A 26,769-nucleotide genomic window follows, 5' to 3' on the forward strand; every position below is an offset into this window, starting at 1 on the left:
ATTTATTATTTATCTGCAGGAGAACCAGTGGGCGTTAAAGGTTAAAAGTGATGAGATGCACTCTTTTCAAAGCAAAGCTAATCCTCCCACCAACGTGTTACTTAGTTACAGTTTATTAACCCACAGTTTATACACAGTGTTACAATACACGTCTGAGAGAAGATTAATAAGTATAAATATATAAATATTTTAGAACCTACAGGATCTTGAAATGACACAACAGCTGAAATATCAGTGAACAGAAGCAACATTTGATTCGATTTCCTCCGCTGCTCAGAAAATGAACAGGATGGAAAACAGTCAACACAAACAACTCTTCAGCTGAACAGGAACACGAGGGAGTCAACATTACGAGATAAGGGAGTTTGTAAAAACAACAACGAACAAAGAACTTTCTTGAGAACGAACAGCTGAGCTGCGGGTCAACAACTTGTCAAGACGCTCTGTACAAATTCTGCTCTGAATAAATTAGCAAACACAAATAGGGACGCTTTAGTGAAACCGTTGCTCACGCCTCATTAATCCGGTGACATTTAACGCTGGGGAGTGTGGCTGATGTCCTCCCAGTTAGAGGGAGGCTCTTTGGCTCCAGCCTTTTGACCTTTTATTGGGGGGGAGAGAGAGAGAGAGAGAGAGAGAGAGAGAGAGAGAGAGAGAGAGAGAGAGAGAGAGAGAGAGAGAGAGAGGCTGCTGTTGTTCTATTAGACAAATGTATGAAATTCACACACGTTGACTCAGCAGCTCTGGGCTCTGGATGGCTGACGAGAAAGTGGTGAGCGGGAGAGAGACGAGGGAAAAGGACGGAGACGGCGAAGGGAGAAGCGGGTAAAATGTCAGTGGGCAGTTTTGGAGGTCCTCGGAGACAAAAGGATCGTTGTGGTTGAGGAAGTCCTGTGACATCACAACGTCACGAAGCCATTTGCCACTGGGTTGTCCCTAATGCTGTAAGGTTCAACAAGGGGGTGGAATGGCGGGAGACTGATTAGGCCTGTGAGTGTGTGTGTGTGTGTGTGTGTGTGTGTGAGTGACAGGGCTGCTTGACGAGGAATACATTAATATTAGTGATGACGAATGTGTCTGAACTGACCAATATGTGCGTATGAGCGTGAGTCGGAAGTCTTTTCTTCGTCACAACCCTCTCGGTGTCGACTTTGAAGAGCACACTGCAGTTTTCTTTTCGTCAGTTCTTCTCTCGCCTCTGTTCTCCTTCCGTCCGCCCCCCTCACGCTGCCTTTTCAACCCCCGGCGAGAGAGCGCGCTGTGGGGGTGAAGGAGAGCAGAGAGGCCCCTCTGTCTGCTGCTTTATTCTCTGTCTCATTAAAACAGTGAGGCTGTGTTCAGACCGGGGCTTAAGGGCAAAATGGAAATGGAATGTGCATATGTGTGTGTTTGTCCACAGCTGCAGTATGGCTGCTTTATTATTATGAATCATAATTCTTTGAATACATCCTTTAATCTCCCTCTGATCTCCCTCACCACACACCTTTTGTTCTTTTTACTCTCTGTTCCTTCCCTCCATTGTCCTTCTTTTTCTCTTCTTTTCATCTTTTCTCCCGCCTTTTTATTGCTCACGGTGTGTGTGTGTGTGTGTGTGTGTGTGTGTGTGAGATTTGGAAGTTTTGCTGCCTCAGCAGTTTAAAAGGTGGCAGCAAGTCGAAACTTTCCTCCTTCTCACACACACGCACAGAGGATTGTTAAATTCAGATCTAACTAATAGCGTTTGTGTGGTGAGAAGGAATAGAGATGAATTAAAGTACCAGAAAAAGCTGTAACCACAGAGTCGACTGCAGAATAGTGTCTGTCTGTGTGTGTGTGTGTGTGTGTGTGTGTGTGTGTGTGTGTGTGTTGTATGTGTTTATGTGCAAATTAGGGTGTCCTTCCCTCCTTTACAAAGTCTTGAAAGTATTTATGAGCTGCCTGATTACTCACAAACTTTACAATGGGGACCGATTAGCCAAAATGTGTGTGTGTGTGTGTGTGTGTGTGTGTGTGTGTGTGTGTGTGTGTGTGTGTGTGTGTGTGTGTGTGTGTGTGTGTGTGTGTGTGTGTGTGTGTGCTGAGTAAGCAGTACAGTCTGGAAAAGCCGGCAGGTCAGGATGCTCGGGGATTTCAAAGTGTGTGTGTGTTAAATGACTTGTTGAGGATGCGCCGCCGCCTCTCTCTCTCTCTCTCTCTCTCTCTCTCTCTGCTCACTTTTACTTTTACTGCATTACCATGGAGACATCGTCATCATTGTTTTCCTCCTGTCGAGTAGGGGCTGCGGCTCGACGGCTTCCATTGCTGCTGCTGCTGAGCTTCAGAGCCGGACGAGAAGCCTTGGCAGGAGGAGGTCCCAGCGAGGAAGAGGAGGAGTGGGAGGAGGAAGAGGGCAGGGGAGCCACAGTGGCCCTGGCCTTGCTGTTCATTCCCAGTTGGCGGCCATGGTTTTGTGGCTGTGTAGGGACAACACACAGCCTTTATAGTTCAAGTTCGGGTTTTGAAAAACACTTTAGAATGATATTCAAAAAACTAATTATATCATTATCTTTGATCGAATAATAGAGATTAGTCTGAGCTGTACCTTCTTGGATCAATAAGACAGACAAGAAAAGAAAGAGGAGGCAGCGAGCGAATACAAACAGGGTGGTGACACTTAAGTTCCACTGTCGTGAATGAAAAAAAAGCGGAGCCGACGAGCATTTTGTCTGTAGTGGACAATTTGCATGTCAGCAGCTTATCAGCCCCGATGAGTCACAGGGCCAACGGCTACACACTCTCAGGTCACAGCGGGCCTCGCGTGGCGAAGTGACGGGGAAGAAACACATGTTAAGATCTTTCAAAGTGAGACACAATCTGGCAAAGAAATGGATACCGAAGAAGTGAAATATAATCATATATTATGAGTTATTTTCCTTTCTAAAAAGACACTTTTTAATTTCTTTGTGTAGAAGATTAGAAAGTAAAGTACTGGTATCATCAGTATTTATTGATGAACTCACAATGAAAAACAATTGTTTGATATGATGAGCTCATCTAATCTCTTCCTGGATTATAGCCATGACAATTATATGTGTGCGATAATTAGGGGTGGAGTGTAACTCGGTTCATTTACTCCAGTACTGTGCCTAAGTACATAATTGAGGTACTTTACATACAGTATTGCCATTTTACGCTATTTAATAATGTTATGGCACTACAATCAAGAGTGTTGTACTTTTTACTCCAATACATGTATTTGACAGCTTCAGCTGTCAAAAATCAGGTTAAACTTTCACATAAAAGAAAAAAACATGATGAGTTTATGGATACAAAACACTGTAACGAGCTGAAACTATCTTTTCAGCTCGTGACCTCTCATATAAAACCAGTATGAGACATTTCCCAATCTAAACTTCTCACATGGTTTCATTTAAATACAAAACACTCCCATTAATCATCTCACGACTCTTCAGATTTATCTTGTGACGTGGTCAGAACTAGCGCCCCCTGGAGCAGCTACAGCAGTATAAATACTGCTAGGACATTGGTGCATCTGGATTAATAGCATAAATGTATACTTTACTTAAATTAATCTGTTAAACACATTAAACAAAAGGCTGTGTATTTAAGCACTAAACTGTCAGCATACGATGGTAATTGCTGCCATCTACTGAGTAAATAGGAGTGAGACGTTAGGAGGAAGTTGCATTAGTAAAGCACACACTCTCTGCACACGGCCTTGATGGGATTCATAAAAACCTTCTCCCTGCTCTGTGTTGTCAGATTGCTCTCGACTGTCTTATCAACTTCACTCGTGTCATAGTCCTGTTGCTCATTTCCATGACCTTTACACCGCCATAAAGCAGTGGAGTTTACCTGCCGCCTGCTGCCTGTGGCTTTGGGGCCCTCTAGTGGTTGAGACTGGTCTCTGTGGGCGACTGCTGGCTGCAGCCTGGAATCATCAACATCAATGTTATGTCAGCACAGACCTCTACATTCAAATAACTGTAACACCATCACAAGGGCTGCACAAAATCTATTTGCATCACATTTCCATCCCGGGTTGCGTCGCCCCCCCTCTGACCTGTATGGATATCGAGGCTGTGAGAGCAGGCCTCTGCTCCTCAGGTGCTGGTACAGGTTACTGCTCAGAGAGAGAGGGTTGAACACACACTCCTCATCCAGCTGAGTGAAACAACCCTGGTGGAGAACACAGACAGAAAACAACCATCATTGGATGTTGGTGTTGCAAATAAACCCATTGAAGTCAATGACAAGGAGCTATGCCCATATAAGGCATATGCCAGCTGAGGGTCATAATAGATGATCAGTAGCTTTGTTTCTAATTGACAAAGGTCGCCTATCCACCTGTATAGTTTGCACGGCATCGGGATCAGGCTCCTGAGTGGAGACGGGAAGAGAGCAGGGCAGCAGCAACTCTCTGGAGACCACAGGCTTCAGCAGGAGGGAGAGGGACGGGGATGGCTGGAGGACGTAGTGGGAATACACACCTGTGTTGTACACACGCGCACGCACACACACACACACACACACACACACACACACACACACACACAGGGCATATGAGTGCACTCAAAAGGACTGACAATATTTCTCTCTCTCGATCTCTCTCTCTTTCTCTCTGGATGGCTGGAGGACGTAGTGGGAATACACACCTGTGTTGTACACACACACACACACACACACACACGGACCTGAGCCTCCAGCTGTAGACCTCTGTGCAGGCTCCACGTGAAGCAGCAGGAACAAGTCACGGCTCTGAAAGAGGGGGAAACCAATCAAACATCAAACGGAGAGGAGTACTGAGCAAATAGAAATAGGAAATAGTTCAAAGGTAACAAGGAAGCTGGTTTATGTTGATAAAATCTAAAATATCTAAATTGTAAGAAATACAATTGTGAACAACGATGAACACACACCCTGAGAGTGTGGCAGAGAGCGTGGAACAAATTGTGGTTGGTCTCCATTTCATCCCAGTCCAGCTGCCAGCAGGTGGTGGGGCGGAGCACCAGCGGCAGGCCGTACAGCACACTCTCACACACTCCGTCTGCATGCAGAGTCCTAAAATACACACACACACAAACACACACACACACACACATACACACACACACACACACACACACACAACCTTGGTTAGCATGCGGCCCTACAATGAGGGACACACACTTTTTATTTCCCCAGCGACTGTCTCCAATAAAATAATAATTTAAAAGCCACTTTGTGGACTTGTTCGTCGGGCGTGACCACTCGTGACCACTGAAAGTATAACATGTTATGTCCAAGAAGACGTCATCCGTCTTCTCTGAGCTCCTGGAACGGTTCTTCTAGCAGAAAACAGCCCCGTATTTAACCACACAACGAATCATCAAGAGCACAGACATAGAGAATGACATCATCCCCGCCAAGATAAAGTGAGCGCTGTGACCGTCCTCCAGCGTCATTTGCATGTCACTGCTGTAAATCATGACTCATCAGTATGTAAAGCACACACACACACACACACACACACACATAGACAGAGCACAATAACCTTCGGACAGACCGGTATGCAAAACACACACGCACGCACACACACACACACACACAATTTGTTTGCCATAATGCACTTGGTTCAGCTAGACTAGAAGGCTGCATGGCTTTTAGACTGTAAAAGATTTGATTATATTCCCCATGACTCATTTCTGGTGCTTTGTATGGTCAAAATGAGAATAGCTTAAAAGCATGTTGTGTACTGGTTTGATGTATATCTACCTACTTTATCAAGGCATGTTCAATTATTATCAATCTGTTTCCTTTCAGAGATGAGCTATTGAGCTCGTAATCAGCGTGCGTGCTGTGTTTTATTTGAGGCTTCTTTTCCTTTTGCTAGTTAGGCTAGTGTCTGTTTTATATACGCTGTATGTCAACATGCTGGAACAGCAACACGTGCAAATTTGTGAGCTGAGTTTGATAATGTGTTGATTCTTGACTGGAACATTATTTTTCATTTTTTTCAAAAGAATAAAAATCTATGTATTCATGTGAAAACGCGATAAAAACATGAATAATTTCTGAGCCATTTAAAACGAGTGCAACCATAGTATGCTTGTCCTATAAGGACATATAATAGAAGCTAAGGCTACTATATATACTGTAACTAACACAACTTGTAAGTCAGCCAACCATCATCTGTGTTAGGTTGTGCTTAAAGACAAATTCAAATGTATAAAATTACTTCATTTTATACATTTGTTTTGTGTTTGTTGGTTAGTAGAATGTGTTTTAGTAAATAAAACATTTACAGTCATTGTTTTTTCTTCGTTGGAGCCAGTGTTTATCTTTGTCCTTCCCTTGTTTACCATAGTGACCATGTCCCATTAGTTTCTTCTATATGAGACCAAAAATAATAATTCCTTGCAAACAAGTTAAGGAAAGTTCTCGACTCGCTTTAAAGCACAGAGACATTTTTGGGCCCAACTCTGGTTGTTTTGAGTTATTTTTCCAGAATGGGAGACGAACAAAGCCGACTCTGATGTGACGGCAGAGATTCATCTCAGAAATATTCCACGAGTCCCCGCTGTCAGAATGGAGCCATTCATAGACAGGCGAGGTTTACTGGACATGACACACATGCATATGCACACGCACACACACACACGCGCACACGCACACACACACATACACACACACGCTTCATCATTCCCTCACACCAACATCCAACATCCTAAAAGACGAGGAAGTGTGGTTGTGACTGGAAAAAAATCAGACTTTTTCATGCATCCCTCTTACTTGATTGCTTTCAGTCTCCGTGGCGGTTGGCCCTGATTGGCTAATCCCTTCGCGAGAGGCAGGAAGTCCCGGACGCTCTCGGTCTTCACTCCCAGGTTGGGGCTCAGGGGGATGAGGGCGGGGCTTATCAGTCGCTCCTGCATGTCACACTTCACACACACTTACACGGGTGACACATGTCATGGTGAGTATGAGAGGAGGGCAGGTATCACTGTATCTGTTGGTGTGCAGGAGCCGCACCTGGACTGAGATTATCCAGGCTGGGCAGCAACAGGTGGAGGTGCTCTCTGTCTCCCCCCTGCTCTTGAAGCCACGCCTTCAACACCGTCTCCATGGTGAACACGCTATTCTCCACCCGCTGCAGGTCGACCTCCGTCCCCAGCATCAGGGAGTCTGAAGGCGGGCAGAGAAACTGCATTTGTGGCTGTTTTATTCTAAAGTTTACATTTATTTTGACATTTTAGCTTAACATGTTTTAAAATCAATACACTCATTTTCATCTCTGACCACTAGGTGGAGGCAAAATCCAATAAATGTAATTCTATAGCGTGGCCTCTGTGACTCGATACTTAAGACTCTGAGGGCTCCGTTGTCTCTGGATCATCCAAAGCCCTTCTTAAGACTGACTGGATGAGAACGTCAAGCATTGACTGTGTGAGGGGAAGAAGTTGCGCTTCCTTTTGGAAAAAGCCGCCTGTATAGTAATCTTAGTCTCCAATGTCATGTAAATCTCTGTCTCTCTAATGTTCTGTAGGTACAGTTCACCTCATCCCAGTGGACAGAAAGCAGCTGTACGGCTCTCCTCTCTTTCACTTCCACTCATCATTACAGAAAAATAACCTGCACACCCACCTCTCCTGCTCTCCCTCTGTTGTCTCCCCCAATGCCCATTTACTATCGCAAACTAGACACAAACCTGACAGAGCGCCCCCTCTTCTATCTGCTGTTTAATAGTTAATGACCCATCAGGAGATAACTAATGCGACTAAGGGGAGAGGAGAGGATCAGGAGAGCGAGGCACTGTGAGAGCGAGGGAGGGTACAGATGGAGGAGAGGCTGACGGAAGGGGGGGATGAGACCGAGAAGATGGATGAAGAGCAGACAAAGTATTTAAACTCTCCCGGCCGGGAACTTTTAGAAAAGAAAATGAGAAAACTTTAAATTCCTCGAATAAAATATGTCTTTGCGTCTTTCATCTGTCATCTACAGTACGGAAGCTATTTTCGGGTTCTGGGCCAAAGTTTCCGAAAGTGCCTCATCCAGAAATAAGCACTTCTGAGGGGAAGGAATTGTGTTTGCTGATGGACGTTTGTAGTCAGATCCCGGCTGAGTGAAGGCGAGAAGGAAGGGAGAGGAAGAGAGAAGATTAAGAGGGTAACAAAGCAGGAAGTGGCACTTCTGCTTCACAAGTTCTCCTTCTAGGTGTCAAAGAAAGCATGTAAAGTCAAGATACTTTGCTTTCAACCCTGAGGCACGCCACTTAGCTCTCTCTTACACCAATATGGATGAGGCTGTGGGGAAAAAGTGTAAAGGGAAGAACAGGACCGGTTCACATTGACCCCAAAACAGTTCGACAGAGAGGCGTAAAAGCAAAAGCTAAGGTAAGAGACCTAAGGACAGCGACGAGAGAGAAGAGATGTGCTCTTGCCTTTAAGAAAATTGTGATGCAGAGAGATGGAGGAAAGCGGGTGGAATCAATGGCTTCTCCCTGCGATAATGTCTGTCAGGGGAATAGGAATAGAGAGAGGAGGAGGCAGAGTAAGTGTGTGTGAGAGAGAGAGGGGGACACTAGAGAGGAAGAAATATGGAAGTTAGTGTCGAAAAAATAAGGAAGAAGGTATAAATTACACAGAGAGCAAGAGAGGAGGAATGAGGAGATGAGATAGGGAGGAGATGGATGGGTGGGCGAGGAGAGATGTGGGAAATGCTTGTAAATAAACCACAGAATGTGTATATCTGTGTGTGTGGGGGGTGGGGAGTGTAGATAAAGAAAAAAAAGTGCTTCTCAAAGCAACATAAATAACTGTGCGTGTGTGTGTGTGTGTGTGTGTGTGTGTGTGTGTGTGTGTGTGTGTGTGTCATACTTGGTTCCACAGAGCAGCACGTTACTGGGTGAGGAGGTCAGGTGAGAGCAGTTAACCTCAACGTTCAGTGAGGCAGAAAAGTAGCTGAAGTGATGCGACGCTGCCTGCGTCTCTCCAGCAGGCTTATCTGACTCCACGAGGAATGTGTTTACTCTGCGATATCCCCTCCCTCCCAGCAGATGTCTCTCCTTCGGAATCTTTGCTGAGTCCATTAAGTGTGTGTTTACCGTAGGTATGCAAGATTTAAAAAAAACAATTATGTGTTATCGCTCGTGCCTCTCAACACTATCTCTCTGTGCCTCTTGCTCTCTCTCGTTCTCTCTGGTATAATAAGAAGTGAAGACTGTTAAACGATGGCTGTTATAACACTTCAATGCAACCTGCCGGATCGATATTAAGCCGATATATTTCGTGGTCAAAGGAGCGGCGGTAAAACGGTAGATAGACACATTTGATTTCCTCTAAATTCACAATAAAAGCCCCCAGTTATTTTCGCTGCTTACTCCTCCCTGCAGTATTCGTGGACTTGTTCTATTGATGTTCCGTTAATTAAGTTAAGACACTTCAGGTCTTAATGGCAGGAACTGAGTACTGTGCTGACTCATCACATCCCTGGAAACAGGCCTCCTCTAAAAGGACGGCTGCTAATGCCTCGCCCCGCGTCTCCCCTCGGTCTCCACCTGTCTAACGATCTGAGAGCCTTTCCTGTCCAGATGCCTCATTTACGGGGCCAGATGTGGAGGCATGCTGATGCACACCTCAGGCACAACAACGTGACTGCTTCAGTTCACACCGGAGTGATGCCGTGTGTCTCCGCCTGTCGGAAATACAATTGGCGGAGGCCAAACATATTTGTGATTCACCTCCACACACACAGACTGAAATAACCTCAACAGTTAGATTAGATTACAATGCAATGACTTTGCTTGTCATTTCCCCGCAGACTTTATTTTTTTCCCGTGTCGTTAAACGACTGATAGCGTTTTTAGTGAAGGTTGAGTTATTTTATCACCTCTGCCAATGAGGTAAGGCTGTCACTTTGAATTAGAAAATGGCATGCAGGGAAATAAAGTAAATATTTGATCTATGATGATCTTTCTGAATTTAAAATTGTGTTCAAATGAATGTGATTAATGTTCCTGTTGGGTGTCATTTGTGGATGTTTTGGAAAGGTGACCTCCAAGGAGAACTCCAGCTAACTGGCTATGACCACGCACGTCTCTTAAAACCCTTAAAGACATCATCCCTCGCCCAGTAATGGTTCCTTTTACTGTGCATTAGAAGAGACCATCAACCGGTATAACATTAGCTTGTGTGGGGGGAATTAGTGACGCAGTGAGCTAATGCGGGAGGAAGCAGACCCTGTTTTCACATCCATTTAGATATGGATCGGCTTTACCCGGTGCAGATAATGGACAAGTGTAATGGTGGGGATCTCCGTGGAAGCTTGAAACCTTCACATTGTCAAAGAAAGTAATGGAGAACGACTTTGAAGTGTGCTACACTACTGACTGATGATATATATAAATGTATATCAATATATATAAATACATATATATGTATAATTATACATGCAATAGATCCCTGAATTTATTCTGCGGCCAACTGCTAAACCACTAAAGATAAGAGACAGATCTCAGCAATTAACTTGGTTTTATCTTATCCTTTTCCGAAAATCACTCTCAATTCCGCAGGTGACTCTTACGTAATCTAAATAAAAATGTCCTCAATGTGTCATTTTGATTTGGGGGCGATGCGATACCGTGATGCGAGCGTGTCCCCGACGCAGCCTTCACAAAGTGTACATAAACATGAAGGGAGCGTTCTGATGACTGTCTGTCTGTGGAGTTTCTCTCTGACATATCCATATTTCACCAACAGAGCGACGCGTGCACGCGTGCACACACACACACACACACACACACACACACACACACACACACACACACACACACACACAATGTCCTTATCTGTCAGTGTGCCTGTGCCCGTGATGAATGGCTCGTTGATGTTTTTTTGAGGCTGTGACAAACAGGACATTGATCCTCGGGTCTGAAACACTCGACACACCAGCAGCTATGTGACCTAATTGCCTTGCAGTCACTTCTGATAAAGCCTCGCGGTCAGGGGGACCATTAAAGCAGATGGACACATGAAAAGGACGAGACAACAGAACTGTTATCTAGCCATCATCACTGAGGACCAAGGGGGAGGAATACGATGACAGACACTTGAGAGAAGGTCAAAGAAAGGGACATACTTTTATGATGACTCACTGGCTATGTATAAATGCAAAGTATACAAGACACAAGACACAAGATCAATCCACAAACATGAATGAAGTCCCTCATTATTCCTGCTTTTAATTTGTGCCACTAACGAGACGTTACCCAGAAGGAACTAACACCAAACGTATCGTATAAACCTGTTGCAGCCATGTTGATGCGAATGACTCACGTGCCGTTGAGCTCGATCGGTAGAAAGAGAGAAGTCAAGTGATGGCAGGAGATCAACTGCTTGGTTTCAAGCAGAATTGGGAAATAGGAGTGATGGAGGAGAAGGACACAGAGAGGAGGAGAGGAGGAGAGGAGGGCATCTTGAGCGACTTCTTTGAAGCACTTGAAAAAGACAAGAGGATGAGAGGAGCTCTGCAGATAGTATTCATGGAGGCACATGAGCGAGGAGAGAGGGGGACCAGGAAATGTGGTTGAAAATGACAGACGTCTCCTATTTTTTACAGAGGTATTCTTTGGGGGCCGAGCATTGACAATAGTTTATTCCAGTTGTATCGAATAAGACTATTATAGCTGGTACACTTTACCAGGAATAAGTCAAAGCCCAATCTCATAGTGACTCCCATGCACGTCTAAAACCTCAAAACAAATAAAAGGAGGACAAGAGGAGAGTGATTGGAGAGGCGATAGCAAATAACAAACCTCTCAAAAAAGGACCTTGTTTCCCTTAAGTGGCTTGAAAGCCAAGAGGAGAGAGACACACGGCCCATCTGTGTATTCTCAGATCCAGTTTAAGAGGACAGGAAGAGAGACGGACACGCAGTGATTTTGTCCTTCGTTCGAGAAATAGAGAGAAGGTGGAAAAGAGGAAGTGTGATGGGAATGAGAAGTGAGAAACGAACGAGAGAGAGGAGAGGAGGAGATGAGAGAGCGATATTTATTTGGGAAATCAGACTTAATCAAGACGTACACTGACCTCAGGCAAATTAAACAGAAATTAGAAATGAAGACTTTAATTGCTGTTTTGTGGCGATAAGACAGTACTATCTGGTGGAATATTTTCGTCGTAAAAACACAGAAATTAAAACATTTAGCGTATTTTCGAGCAACATGAGCGGAGTGTTTGTCCTGTTACATCATTAAGGGTGAGTATTGGAGGAAAGGCAGCACATGGAAATAAATGCGATATTTGGCAGCAGGTGGGCTGAGAGGTGAGGTCCACATTTTATTATATCGAGAAAACTGACTGATTTTTTAATATTGTGTTGCTTTTGAGATTCCTTCATGACCATCGTCGTCGTCGTCCTCTCTTAGTCAAACAGTGAACTCTGCTGCCAGTTTTATGAAACCAAGCAGTACACTGCTTGGTCTCTTATCTAGTTCCTATTAGCCTGCATGTTGTATGTGTTTCATTGGATCCTCATTTATTCATCCATGTGGTATTTAATTAAAGAGTAGGTTTTATAGACTGAACAACTTTAAAAATCATCTATTCCAAGGTGTTCCCCACTTTATTTAACTGATTTTGTACATTAGAGCTATTAAAGTTATTCAACCGCCAATCCTCTTATAGTAGAGCGAGGTGAAGAAGACAGAAGTGGGAGATGATTGACGTGTCTGAGGAGCCGTTTCTCTGCTCACTCTCTTGCTCTTTTTTTTAACCCACCATCTGCTGTTCTGAGAGAAAGAGCAAGAGAGGGGAAACTGAAACAGCTCTCTTGTGCTGGGAAATATGTGTCTGAAAACCACAGGAAAGCCTCAGAGACCCCACCCTGTAATGCATCAGCTAGTTGATATCCACCTTTTTGTTGTTGTTATGAATGTCTCTCGGGCTCTACTGCAGATCTACAATGCCTTCTTTTAAATGCTATGAGAAACATAGATTAAAAGGTAATTATGGAGATGGATTTACAGACAAAGAATATTTTAGGAGGGGGTTGACATGGAGAACATTGTGTGTGCGTGACGCGGAGCCACCAGCCATCTCTCAGGGTGGGACTAATAGGTTCCACATCCTGGTGTGAAGCGTGATGCCCGTCTCCATCTGTACGACCACCTGCTGCACAGAGGTGTGAACAGCCTGACCTTGGTGCGTGTGTGTGTGTGTGTGTGTGTGTGTGTGTGTGTGGGTGTGGCAAGACGAAAAACACACTCCTGTAATTCATGCATCTACATATGTGAAACCATATTTATGTATCAATAGATAAAACATAGATTTTGTCACACATTCCTGCTATTGAATTCATGACCAAATACTGTCAGCGTGCGCGTGTCAGCAGGTGTGGGTGGGGTTTCCTCCCGCGCACCTCTTTGCACTTTTACCCACCACACACTAAACCCAACGCGCTGACTGCGATGGAAAAGGAACAGAGCGAGCGCGGCGGGGAGGCAGCGGGCGACCCCGGGGTTGGAGGACCGCAGGTGTGTGGTTGTAATCGTAGAGCTGCGAATGAAAAGTCTGGTGGAAAGTTGTTTTTACGCAGAACCAATTACACAAAAATGCAGGAACGGTGTTTGTTAACGTCCCGCGGGAGTCGGGTTTACACCGGAGTGTGCTGCACAAGAGCGAGGTCACAATTACCACGAATAATATCCTCTAGTTGTTCCCAGGGTAATACACAATCATGATGAAATCACAAACTTATTAAACTAATTACAATCTTTGGATTTACTGGAGGCGTAGAACACAAATAAATCACTCCAATGACAGAAAACAACTGCAGTGGAAGGATCGTAACAAAAAGACTTGTCCCTCATTAAATACACTGAAAGAGTGTTTATAGGAAGAGATAGTTTAATATGCACAAGAGGAATGTTTACAGCAATCAACACCTGCCGCAATGTTCATAAGGACACCTGACTATTGTTTTCAGATAGACTCTGTGAACCCATGCTGTGAAGGAATAAGTTAAACATTTGGAGAAATATGCTTCTCTTTCTGATGAATAGACTCTGATATACATATACAGCTGCAGTTTAGCCTAGCTTAGCATAACAAATGGAAACAGGGGAAGGTGGCAAAATCTACCAGCACAAATGTGTTATGTCTCGCTGGTTTAATAGTACAAATGACAACTTGCCTCTTCACAGATGGGTTTGTGTGCTTGACTGACTTCCAGTTTGACAGTTTCATGGAATCTTTCTCTTGCTTGCAAAACAGCTGATGTTTTGAACAAGTTAGAGTAGATATGTCATGGGGGAAATACTATTTTAAAGCCCACAGAATGACTCTATTAATCTTATTATTTATTAATCTTGTTTTTAAGGCTGAGCAGATTAAGGCTTTAAGTCTCATTAGGGGTCATATTGCTGTGTCCTTCACTGTCCGGAGCAACACAGTTAATACGACCACAGTTGCAAGTATTCACTCTGCAAAAGCACCTTGGAGGAAGCTCCAGTGTTGTTGCTTAATAGTTAAACTCCCTGTGGAGCGAAGGGAAGCCGAGTGGAGAGGTTGCCTCTCGGGGTCGACGAAGTTTCACGATATCATTGAGATGTACGACATGAAAACGAGGCTCACTGTGAGCCCCCAGGAAGAAGACTTGTCTCACCCTTCTTGGCTCCGGGCCAGTGGATTATAATCCTCCTCTCAAGAGACCCAAATTTACAGAGTCATTATTCTGGCGACTCAAAATGGATTTGCGAGGATGTATGCTGATCCAAGTGCAACTGTGTGGGGTGTGGAAATGGCTTAAGTGTTCCGCAGGAGGCAAATAAGGAGACGGGAAACACTTCCAGACAAAGAGAGCGCTGCGTCTTCACGGTGGCAGTCACAAAGATAAAAAAAGCTCCGTACTGCAGGCAGCGGAACAGTTAACATGATTACACAATACAGAACACCCCCAACCGTGGCAATATATTCAACTGTGATGTGTATAGAGTGTATAGACTAGAAAAACAGGCTCTCCACAGTGTATTGTTTCCTTATATCTGTCACACGAACATGCTCATCCTAAATATACCGTTGCTTCATGCGTAAAGCGAATGTTTCAAACGCCTTTAAACGCTACGTTTCTCAGTGGCGCCAAGGTAGTTTAGTAAAAATCTAAGCAGATCCATTTCTAAAAAAGAGATGACAAGTGGTATAGGCAGAGGAGTACAATACATCTAGGTTAATACATCATAAATCTATGGTAATACGAGAGAGATAAAGTGAGAACAAGATAAAAGCAGAGAGGAAATGGAATACTTCACAGGAAATCTGCAAAGCGCGAGGGAGGAGAGGTAGCTGGAGACAAGAACATAGCTGAGAATTGCTCCTCCTAAAAAGAGACATAGGAAAAGAGGAAAAGGCAGGCGGAGGAGGAGAAAGTCATTAAGTAGCTGGAGAGAGAAGTGAAGGAAAGAAAAAGAAGAAAGGCCTCTCGTCTCTCTGTTACGCTTTGATGGAGCGAGGCAGGTCCTGTGAAGCACAGAATGATTCAAAGAAAAGACACACACACACACACACATGCACGCACGCACACACACGCACACACACGCACACACACGCACACACACGTGCACAAAGTGAAGGAGAGGCCCAAAGAGAAGTCACTCATTTATTTCTAGTCAAGCACACATATAGGACACAAGAGTTTACGATCGGTAAAACAAACACACGCACGCTCAATTACATGAACACACACCCGCTCCGCCTCGCTGACACACACTCCCTTTATTCTTTTCAATACAGCTGTCATCCGTCCCTTGTTAAAGCTACTTAGCTCTCGTACAAACTGGACGGGCAGATAGGAAAAGAAAAGATAAATCTGGAGAGGACAACACACAGCAAGAGCTGTGGGCAGTTTGAGAGGAGAGAGACAGAGAGAGAGAGAGAGAGAGAGAGAGAGAGAGAGGGGGAAGGAGAAGAAAAGGAAGAGGGAGAGAGAGATTGCAAGGAGAGGCAGAGGATTAGGGGAGATATAATGGGCTGTAATCCTTTTCTATTGAGAGACGGCTCCAAGAATCGCTGATGGGGTGTCAGTTTGAAAGAGCTATTTGTCCGAGATACTCGTCTGCTTTTAGACCGCTGCTACTTCTCTCTCAAAAATGACGAGATTAGCAACATTTCTTTACCAGTAATGTGGTTTTTAAAAACAATTGTTTGATTTTCAATTTAATTTCAAACAAAGGCATTCATACTATTCATATTTGTGCTTTTAAATATGAATTTACAGTCATTTTGAGCAACTGTATGATATCCTCTAATTTATTTTCCTGACAATCAGGAATGTAAAACGGCAGAAAAGTCGCTGACAAATCCTCAAGGTGGAATTCTTTGACTAACAGATTAAAACTGTAATTGTTAACAGATAAAGAGACACTTTTTGCCTCAAAGCTCGGCGCGAAAGTCGAGAAGCAGTAAAAGAGGTTATTGGTGTGAGACAGACAGATGGATGGATGGAGGACAGATCAATGACGGGATAATACACAACCTCCACAGGCCATCTAAAGAAATAAATGAAAAATAGAAGTTTGAATAGAATAACGGCTGTCACTTGAAACCTGCATTTTGGGATTAAACACACATGGATGGAATGACTGTTGTCACTTTGAGAAGCATTTGCAAACTAGGTATTGGAATGGAATACAAAGCTTTGACAAAGCCGAGAAGCGATGTGAGAAAGACTTAAACTGTTTGAATGAATGTCTGTCAAAACAGGATGATGAGGACGCAGATGCTGGCAGCAGTCTGAAAGGGATTTACAGCGAGTTTTTAGAAGCATGCGTCACATGCATTTTCATAACACCGCACCTTATTATTAAGGCAAGAGACAAAGGGTTCAAAACACACAAATAGACGAGCACACTTATTTACCTACCGATTTGAATATTGACAAATATAGACAGTGGCGCACAAAATATGTTTGCAGAGGCACATGTACCGTGCAACAGCACATCTGGCAGTTCTTTTCTAAACCTACTTGTCCACGGCTCTCGCTCTCGCCTCAACGGGATTCACACTCAATTATTGACGATCATTCATGGAGAATTGTTCAAAGTTTTGGTAAACAACGGTTTTCTTTCAGTGTTCTAGTTCTAGCATATTGTCCTGTTAAGATACGCGAGACAATCATCTGAACATTTTACAATGAAATATATATTTGTAGCAGTCATGGGGATGTAGCTCAGTGGTAGAGCGCATGCTTTGCATGTATGAGGCCCTGGGTTCAATCCCCAGCATCTCCACCCATTGTAGTTTTCCACTGGTAACCTCATATATAACACCACTTTGCTATGAACATCTACTACATCTCAAAAACTTAACGCTAACAAGTAAATGCGCTGCCTTTCAAAATAATTTGAATCTTGCGGAATTTCTGTTTAGTTATTCCGAACAAAAACGTACAGCATTACCTTTTTAAAATGTTTTTGAAGAATATTATTATTAGTATATGGGTAATTCCATGAGGCAATGTCTGCAGAAATGGGGACTTACGGAAAGGGTTCATAAAGGGCTCAAAATGTCTGCGAGAGAAACACTCGACGGTTTGACAGTGGGACAGAACTAAACCCTCACAGACTTTGCTGGAGCGCGACTCAAAGTCCGTGAGTCGGTGCACGTGGAGATTGAGCCATACTGTGCAACAGTTGCCTGATAATAAACAAGTCTTGACGGCGCCGATGATGATGAGGGGGAAAAGGGCTGTAAAGTCCAAAACTGAAGAAGCTGTTGCAGCTTGTTAAATGTGTCTATTCATTTTGACTTCAATCTCCTCAGTCAGAACAAGACCTGAACCAAAAAGAGGAATGGTTGCTGTGAGTCTGGCCTAATGGTAAGGGGGGCTGTAACTCTATCTAACTCTATGTAACTGTATCACCAGTTGCATTGGTTTGGTTGCTGTGAGTACACTGAAGAGAAGACAACACTTAGAGGTAACCTGTGTAGTATCACGCCTCTAGTCGCTCCATAGTCTGACTCAACAGGTGTAGACTGTGGCCATTAACCCGCCAGAGTGTCCCCCCCTATAGCTGACACAGCTCTGTGGAGCTGTTTATTTATGAGCAGGACCTGTTTTGTTTATCTTTGCATATGGATGTGCGTGACGCGATATCATGCTCATGGTTTCACACTATTCTGCTGATCAACTGGTGGTGTTAATGCACTGAGAAACATAGGCCAGAACCAACAAAAGCAGTGAAGAAGAAGACGACATGGATGGAAACAAATCAGGATTAAAAAAAATACTATGATACCCAAGGCATGCAGTTACTTGTTGATGCAAATCTAATTCAACTTTCAACACACGATCTACATCATGCTTATACGGCATCAGAAATTAATCAAAGGCTAGATATTTTTAAAAGGTCTCTGTTGAAAACAGCAGCAGAGGAACTTCTCTGAATCAATTCCTGAGACAGAGGCCCCCATCATTAATAAAATACCAAATGATGACATTTTCTGTGGAGGATTGCTGTCACATTCCGTTACAGGAGTTCAAAAGCAATGTGACATGAAGCGTTGGTGGTTTTTCAAGCCTACAGCAGCCCAGCATCATATCAAGATGCATCAGATATGAAGAAGAAACGTACTAGTCAGGTTTCTCATTGGAAATGTCTATTTCTGATGGTGGAACAACTTCATTCATATGCAAACTCCGGCTGTGATTTACTGACATTGCCGCCATTTATAGACTGCAGTTTCCAACAAGGCCACATTCATTCAGAACAGACGTTTTCTGCTTCACAGTTGATTCGGTGCAGCTCTGACATACTGTACAGAAGTTACTGTGACACCACATGTCTTATATGCATATGGCTATTAGCGTAGATATCACACTGAGGTAAATGGACAGTGGATTCATACAATATCTGCACACTACTAGAAAAGACAAAGAAACGCAAGGAAAACTAAACTGAACTAAACTATTTCTTTATTGAAAGAAGAGCTGAACACTGAAGGCCTCTTCCCGTGGATAAGATGTTTTCCGTCTCCTCTCGACTCGGCTTCGGCCAAAGTTTGACTGACAGGTCAAATAAATAAATCCCAAATCAAACAGATATGTGCACACCACTGCTACTTGTGGTTGTATTCAGCTGGCTCATGAGGTGCCGTCTATGTTTTGTCTGTCATTCTTCTTCTCTCACCTTCAAGCATGTTTTGCTGGTCTTACAAAGATGCAAAGCACAGCACCTTTTTAAAGGCACCTTCCACTTTCCTTCCTGATGTCAAACACGGGCTGACAGAGAAAGGGAACTAAATATTGTGCTTACTGATATATTGAAGAACGCTGAATATTGTACTTTTCCTTTACTTTTTATGGGGGATGTAGCTCAGTGGTAGAGCGCGTGCTTCGCATGTATGAGGTCCTGGGTTCAATCCCCAGCATCTCCATTTTCTTTAATCAAGTAGAGGACAACGATTTAAGTAAATGCAAACATGTCGCTGTGACTTTGTATGATGGCACCTGGAGATTAAAGAGGGACATTGCAGGCAAAGTTTTTTGCCAACTCAAAGACTTTAAAAGATTTTAATATTGCAACATTGGTTGACATCTATCAAAGGGTCACAGAATCACAAAAGCAGGCCACATGTCACCAAAATAAAACAAAAAAAAGAGGGTGAGGTGGAGTCAAGGCGATATCAGACTTTGGAAAATCTCTAAACATCTAAAAAATTATCAAAGATCTCATTCTCGTCCAGTTTACCCTCCATCTTGTTTAGTTTTTTTGTGGGGTTCAAGGCTTTGAGAGATAGATAGAGAGAAGCAGCTCAGGGGAGAAACACCCAGGTGTTCACGGGAGACAGTAGTAATACATCACTGAAGGTGCTCCAGACGGTGTTTGCTGTCTACAACAGTGGCTGTCCTCTAGTTCTAACTATGCAAACAAATTGTACGTCTTACTCCCAAAACATGCGTTTCCTTCTAGAACTCATGATTCGGCCTCGAGAGTAAACATAAGCTTTGTGAGGTGTGTGCTTTGCGTGTGTGTGAGTACACGGTGTGCGAAATGGAGAGCGATGTCTCGAGGCTGCATCGCAACGTGATGTATGATAAGAAAACGTCCTTTGGCGTTGAGAATATAAGATGAAGCAGCTGTCGCAAGTTATTCTGACCGTCACTGCTCTGCAGGTTTGTTGACTTGACTGATGAACCAGTGATCATCCTAGCAGCCCCCTTCTGGCCAGCCAGATTTTTTTTTTTTTTAAATGCAGAATTTTCTCTTCTTTCACAAAAACTGACTCCAATTTCATCATGAGGAGTAATAAAAGAAAGACTCCTCAGTCTACTGCGGAGGAGCCACGTCCAGGGAGTGTAAAGGAGCGAGCACTTATAGACCTTGTGTTTCGTCTGCAACAGCTATTATCTGTCTGGCCTTTATGACATGAGTTACAGCTACTAGTTTCAGCAGACAGTGGATACAAACGGACAGGAAATGCAGGAGACAGGGGGTCTTATGGTTAATAAAGCTTGCGATTAATACATCCTCAGTGTTTAAATGCAATATATCCAACTATGCATCTCCAAAAGAGTGCTGCACACTTTCATTTAATACAGCTTTGTAGTTAAGAGAAGAATATACGATTACGTTTACATCTAAACAAATGCATGGTTTCCCCGAAGAACCAACCTCATTATAGGACAACTTGTTGAATCTGCTTCAGTCAACAACACGGCTGTTTGACTGTGAGGAGGAAAAGCCGAAAACCCACCGGAGCCACGATCACGTCTGTCTCACTCTGTGACCCTTTTCTCTCTTTGTACGACTACAGAACAGGCCGGGGTTTCAAGGATCCTCTGGGTGAGTTTAAACAAAAACAGGATGCTTATCGAGGCGTTGGCCTTTAGACACTCACACACACACACGTTTGTGCTTTCTGACTTGTGAGGTCGTGGACACAAAGCCTGTCCTCGCCCCTAATCTAAACGGCCACAAAAGCATGCAGTAGACACTCACAAGTTGTGCTGCCAATTTCCATCAAATATGCTGCATTTCTCTCACACACACACACACACACACACACACGCACAAACACACGCACACGCGCGCGCGCACACACACACACACACACACACACACACACACACACACACACACACACACACACACACACACACACACACACACACACACACACACACACAGTTTAAGCACAACTGCTGAAAAATGTGACATTTGCATAACTTTGCTCTAGTGATGTTTCTATCAAACAGCTGCACACACACGCACACACATAGTTATTTCATAACCCTTCTTAGTTCTAGACCACTTTTCTTGAGATAAATGACTGACGATCAGAGACAAATAGAGAGAGAAAGAGAGTGTAAAATAAGCTCCTTGTCTCACTTTGGTACAAAATGAAAAATCCACCCACTTCCTATGATATACTGCACTCCATGGACTGACACACACACACACACACACACACACACACACACACACACACACACACACACACACACACACACACACACACACCTAAAATTCCCGCCCAGCATCTTAACACACGGAGACTATTAAGATTCCACAACGCGGCCAGATTCCAGAGTATTCCCAGAATAAACATTGCTTCCTACACCTTTTCGAAGCTGGAAATTCAAAGTGCTTTACAAATTGGGAGAATAAACTGAACAATTGGTCGAGTTCTGCTCCGAGGCCCGTCAGGGTCAGTCCTGTTTAACAAGCGTCCCGTGGAACTGTCACGAGCGCGTTCGGGCATTAGGTAGAAGAAGTCTGAGTAGAATTTGCGTGGGCTAGACAGTTAAACTTCTTCTCTTTGATTAAAAGCCTGCTACGGTTTTCAGCCAGATCAACTCTGAGGTCAACGGAGCGGCGCTGACCCCCTTCCCTTTTCCATCTTCTCCAAGAACTTCATCCAGAAAATTGTGTGTGAGTAATGTCACGGACTGAAATACCATTCAGGGTACATTCAGGACAGGCGTTTTCATATTAAAAAAACCTGTGTGGACCCAAAGTTGAGGATTTATGCTTTCAACAAGTCTTTGAGGTCAAACATTTAGTTTTCATAAGAAAACTGATTGGTGTCAGAACATGTGGTTTCACGGGCAGCTCAGAGACACCCGTCACTTTAGTGCAACCGACCCGGTAGAAAGGAGCGGCGCTCTAAGCCGTCTGCAGGCGTGTGTGAGCGATCGCACTGCGTGTGAAGATGTTCTGGTCGCAGCAATCGCGTTCTCTCCGCTGTGGAAAGAAGCATCTCTAATAAAGCAGCTTTATGTGTTGACATAATGGAGAGCGTGTTGGCTGGAGTATCCAGACTATTATGTTTCACTCTGCTATAAACACTCGTAGACGCTGTGTGTGCAGGAACGCAGTGATCTCGTCCCGTGGCATCACACCGGCTTCAAGGCTCGAGGCCTCACAATCATCAGACTGTGGTAACTACATAACAACGTCTCCCGGGATTCATTCCAAACATTTCTTTGCTCAATTCCATTGTCTGTTTGTTCGACACCAGAGAGAGACAGCAATAAGCATCACTTATATGGATCGATGAATGCAATGAATACAAAAGATTTGTACTAGAGGAGCTGCTGCAGGGACACAGTGAATCCTGATTTGATTCTAAATACCTTTTTTTTATACCCCCTAAAATGATCATAACAGAGCAGAGCCTCACTACGGGCATGAGCTGAGAGCAGTTTAAGAAAAGTTATTTTCCCTGATATAAAAAAAAAATATATATAGAGGAAGAAAATTATCTGGTAAAGCATAAAACTAGATACCATCTGCTTTTAACAACACCACTTGTCCTCCACACCGTCATTCTGTTTCTATGTTCTCTGATTTCATTTAGATTGGTTCACAATAAAAAATAAATTAAAAAAAGATTTACATGTAGGCTCAACACTACAGAACTCAGGACATATTTCCATTGTAGTCCTTGATAGCTCCACGGCTGTCTTCTATTGATGGGTGCCATTCACAGGTGACACCCCCTTTAACAGCAGATTCATTCTAACGACCGCTTCTGAAAGGCCACTCCAAACCAAGAGTGTTATTCAAAAAGGGGAACAACGGCTGGGACAACTGGGACAAATAAGCCCCAAATGATGTGGTGAAGACGGGGTAATGAGAAGCCACATTGCATAACTGACATAACTGTGTCAGGTGAGTAAAAACTCACAACGTCATTAGTGTCATGTCTCCGCATCGCAACGCTTCTGAGAAAACAAAGTTGCAGTGACTTCAGCGGCTTTCTCCACTGAAACAAACTGTTTATCACCACGGAATGAATATTTCACATGGTGCATACATATTTTCACAAGAAAGGCTCCCCTGCTTGTGTTTCACCACACCCCTCTCTCTTACACCTGCTCTCGTGTTTTTCCCTCCCTGTATGTCTTTTCGCTCTCACTTTCTATTCCTCCTCTCCTCCTCTGCCCTCCTCTTCTGAAGATGATTAGGAAAGCGAGGGGCGGGGGGAAATAATGTGGAAAGTGAGGGGGGGGGAATCAAATAGATAGCAGACCTCCCTCAAGCTGTTTGACTGTGTGTGTGTGTGTGTATGTGTGTGTCCCACCGTCAGTCTCAGTGTGCAGGTCTTCAGGTGAGTGGCTGTCTTGGCCCCAGTCTGCCGCACTGTAGATCTGAACCACCAGCAGCCGCTTCAACGACACAAGGTCAGCGCCTTTGAGCCCCGCCTCCAGATGGCGAACGACGCCTCGCCCCGGCTGACTGGTCACCACGGTAACCTGTGAACACAGCGGGAGGCCTCAGCAACAAAAAGGACTCAAGGGACACACATATGAGGAACACTTTCCCAGTGTGCAACCCCGAAACAGAAACAGTACACTTCATCGCGTCTTTGCCTTCATATTGTGCAAACCAGCAAAACCCAAAATGTATTTGGAATTAGGTTTTAGGACCCAGTGCTCTGGATCAGATTGTTTTCTTCTCCAATCAGATGGAAGAGGAGAGGGAAAAGCTACGTAGAGTAACCAACGCTGTTGCTCCTTTTACTGAAAAACTTTTCTTAATTTTGCTATTATTAAGCCAAACAGCTGCTCAAAAGCCCACTTCTGTATTGCTACAGCGGCCTTTATGAAATGACACCACCACAGCAAGGCATTCTGGGTCAGCTTCTGCTGTACTTCAGGGACATTCACAACAAACACTGAATTACTGTTACTAAATCAAACACATGAGATCAGAACCGCTGTTCTAGTCCCAGCAAAGCCAACTCCCGCCCCAACTAGCATATGTTAGTCACCCAACTCAAACCACAGCTTTAAACCGCCATCTGTGATCCGTAATCTCAGTGTTTCCTGTAACTCAACTGTCATTATCTCACACGTCACGGCATCATGAATGAACTTCTAGTAATGCTCTGTAAAATATGCTTTACCAATCCATTCATTTCTCGATAATGACAATCCCTGCAGGAGATTTGTGCAAAAGACATCATTGTGTCTGATGATGGAAAGAGACAGAATTAGTTTTCTGCGGCCATTACGTGCCTAATGGGGGGAACACAGATAAACTAATGTTAGGCTGATGTTGAGCGCCCGGCTGAATCACATTAACAGTAGCAGTGAGCGATGATTATAATGGGACTGCGATGGGTTCTGCTCTCTGCTTCCTGCTGCAGAAGACACACACATAAATGCGAGAGATGTATATGTGTGAATGAAAACACACATTGTATAAGTGGATCAGACACACACACACACACACACACGCACACACACGCACAGGGCCAAGTCTCTGTTTAGTGTATCTCTGTCCCCTAATGGGTGCTATTCATATCTGCTGCTGTCAGAAACAGTGGGTCTTAGTGTAATCATCTGTCCAGAGCTTCCGAATAAAGCTGGTTGGATTTGAGAAATCCTCGTCTACAGCCCGGAGCCTTGTATCCAGAGGACTTGTTGTTCAAATTGAAGAAGGAAGACAGAGACGGACTCATTGCTCCGTTGGCTCCCCATATGTCCAACATTCAGATGGAACAAATGAGATGCTCTTCCATAATGTCAGCTGATATTCATTTCCCCCTAAACTCTCATTTGCTGACGTCTAAAATGCCTGCATTTGTGTCTATTTTGAGTTTTGATCCTGATGCGGAATATCGGCCCAAAGCTAGCTCTGAGTTACATAACATAACCAGGAATAAAAAGTTCTAGGAAATGGGCTGCCTCCAAGTGATAACTTTGACCTTTTATTGATGTCACAAATTCCATCCCGAGTCACGAAGAAGCGACGCACCGAAACGAGTGGAAACTGGACAGGAGATGATATTACCATAAACTGTACTAAAGTGGGTGCACCTCAAAAAGGAACTGGGGTTTAAATACTCTGTGCACTCACAGGATTTGCCACTCAAATGTAATCACTGATCGGAGTGGATACTCTGACGGCAAGGCTCTGGAAACTACTGAAGCCATACTGATGTTGCTTTTTGAATATTTTTACAGCTCTTCCTAGACAGACGACGGTGCAGCAGATGAGTAGAGCCCATTTGCTGCGTTAGAGATGTACATGAGCTGGTTTTAAGTGGGCTGTCTGATATAAGTGGACTGTCAACAGAGAATTTTGTTAAGCTTTTAAAAATGCAAATTTGATTTCTGATTCAATATGCGTTTGCGGCTGCTAAATACACTGAATTGGCCCTGAAGAGACCTCCTTTAACAGATAGAAGTGGAGCCTTTTCCTCGACATTAGCATGAAGCGCAAAGCGTGAATATCAAAAGGGGTCTATTCAGTCTAGGCTAGTCTGCAGCAGAGATGCGCCTTCATAATGGATCTGGGGAGACAGAAACAGATACAAATGGAAATGGCCAAAAACGCTGAACAAAGATGATATTTGTTTTGTCTTAGACGGTGTTATCTCCCTGCTTCATTACTCAAGTAAGAGGGGATGTAGCTCAGTGGTAGAGCGCGTGCTTCGCATGTATGAGGTCCTGGGTTCAATCCCCAGCATCTCCACTTCTTGTGGCACCATGCAACAAACTGTTGCTAATAAATTAGTTTAAAAAGTGTTGTTATATTAATGTTGTCCTCTACACTGCGGCCATCATGCCTATTTCTGTTCTATACATAAAAACGTGTAGAAGAAGGTAGTGTCGGGCTGTAGCTCAGTATTTTCTTGCATATATGTGAAGCCCCATTACAGATACCTCAGTGTAAAAACAACGCCCGTTTTTGTACGACGTGTGACTTGAGAATATCGTTCATATCATGTCTTTCCATGCTGACCTCCACAGATAGATTGTTGCTGGCCTGGCTGCCAGTACTGGTGTGTCTGATGAACTGTTTCAACTGCTGCAGACTGTCCAGCACTGCCTGACGCAGCAGGTCGCCTCCTCTGGCTGCTCCTCTGATGCAACCTTCACCTGGAAGAGTCCTCAGCTCCTCCACACAGGAGCGCAGCCGGGCCAGGTTACCACGGACCTGCTGAAATTGCAGAGGGGGGGCAAGGACAGGAATCAAAATGGGTAACGGAGAACAACAAAGGGAGCATGTGTGAGAAACTCTTCAAACTTCTTCTATCCTACCACAAAAGGCAGAAGACACTCCTGCTGCCGGCTGATGGCGTACAGGCTGAGCAGTGGTATCCTACAGGGTCCATCCAGACTACAGGCCAGGGACAGGAAGTTATCCAGAGCATCACAGAGCACCGGACAGGTCTCTGACCACCAGGGGGGCAGCGCCTCCACGATCAGGACCCGGGCTGGTTGCCGCGGAAACGAGGACGACCAGTACACCAAGTTGCCAGAGTTGGAGGAACCCACAGGCCTCTTTCTGTTGTCCATGGACAT

General features: G+C 44.2%; 1 protein-coding gene across 1 annotated transcript; it reads right to left on the reverse strand.

Moving 5' to 3' along the window:
• Positions 1-2,201: 2,201 nt before the first annotated feature.
• On the reverse strand, positions 2,202-26,769 carry m1ap (meiosis 1 associated protein; the record flags this gene model as incomplete). Its single annotated transcript, XM_079215943.1, has 11 exons — positions 2,202-2,432; positions 3,835-3,910; positions 4,043-4,158; positions 4,327-4,469; positions 4,668-4,737; positions 4,899-5,040; positions 6,751-6,910; positions 6,991-7,143; positions 23,538-23,709; positions 26,207-26,404; positions 26,506-26,769. 11 exons carry the CDS (start codon positions 26,767-26,769, stop codon positions 2,202-2,204), a joined length of 1,725 nt encoding a protein of 574 aa, XP_079072069.1.

Source organism: Taurulus bubalis (assembly GCF_910589615.1).
Source record: "Taurulus bubalis genome assembly, chromosome: 3".
In the NCBI taxonomy this organism is placed as follows: Eukaryota; Metazoa; Chordata; class Actinopteri; order Perciformes; family Cottidae; genus Taurulus; species Taurulus bubalis.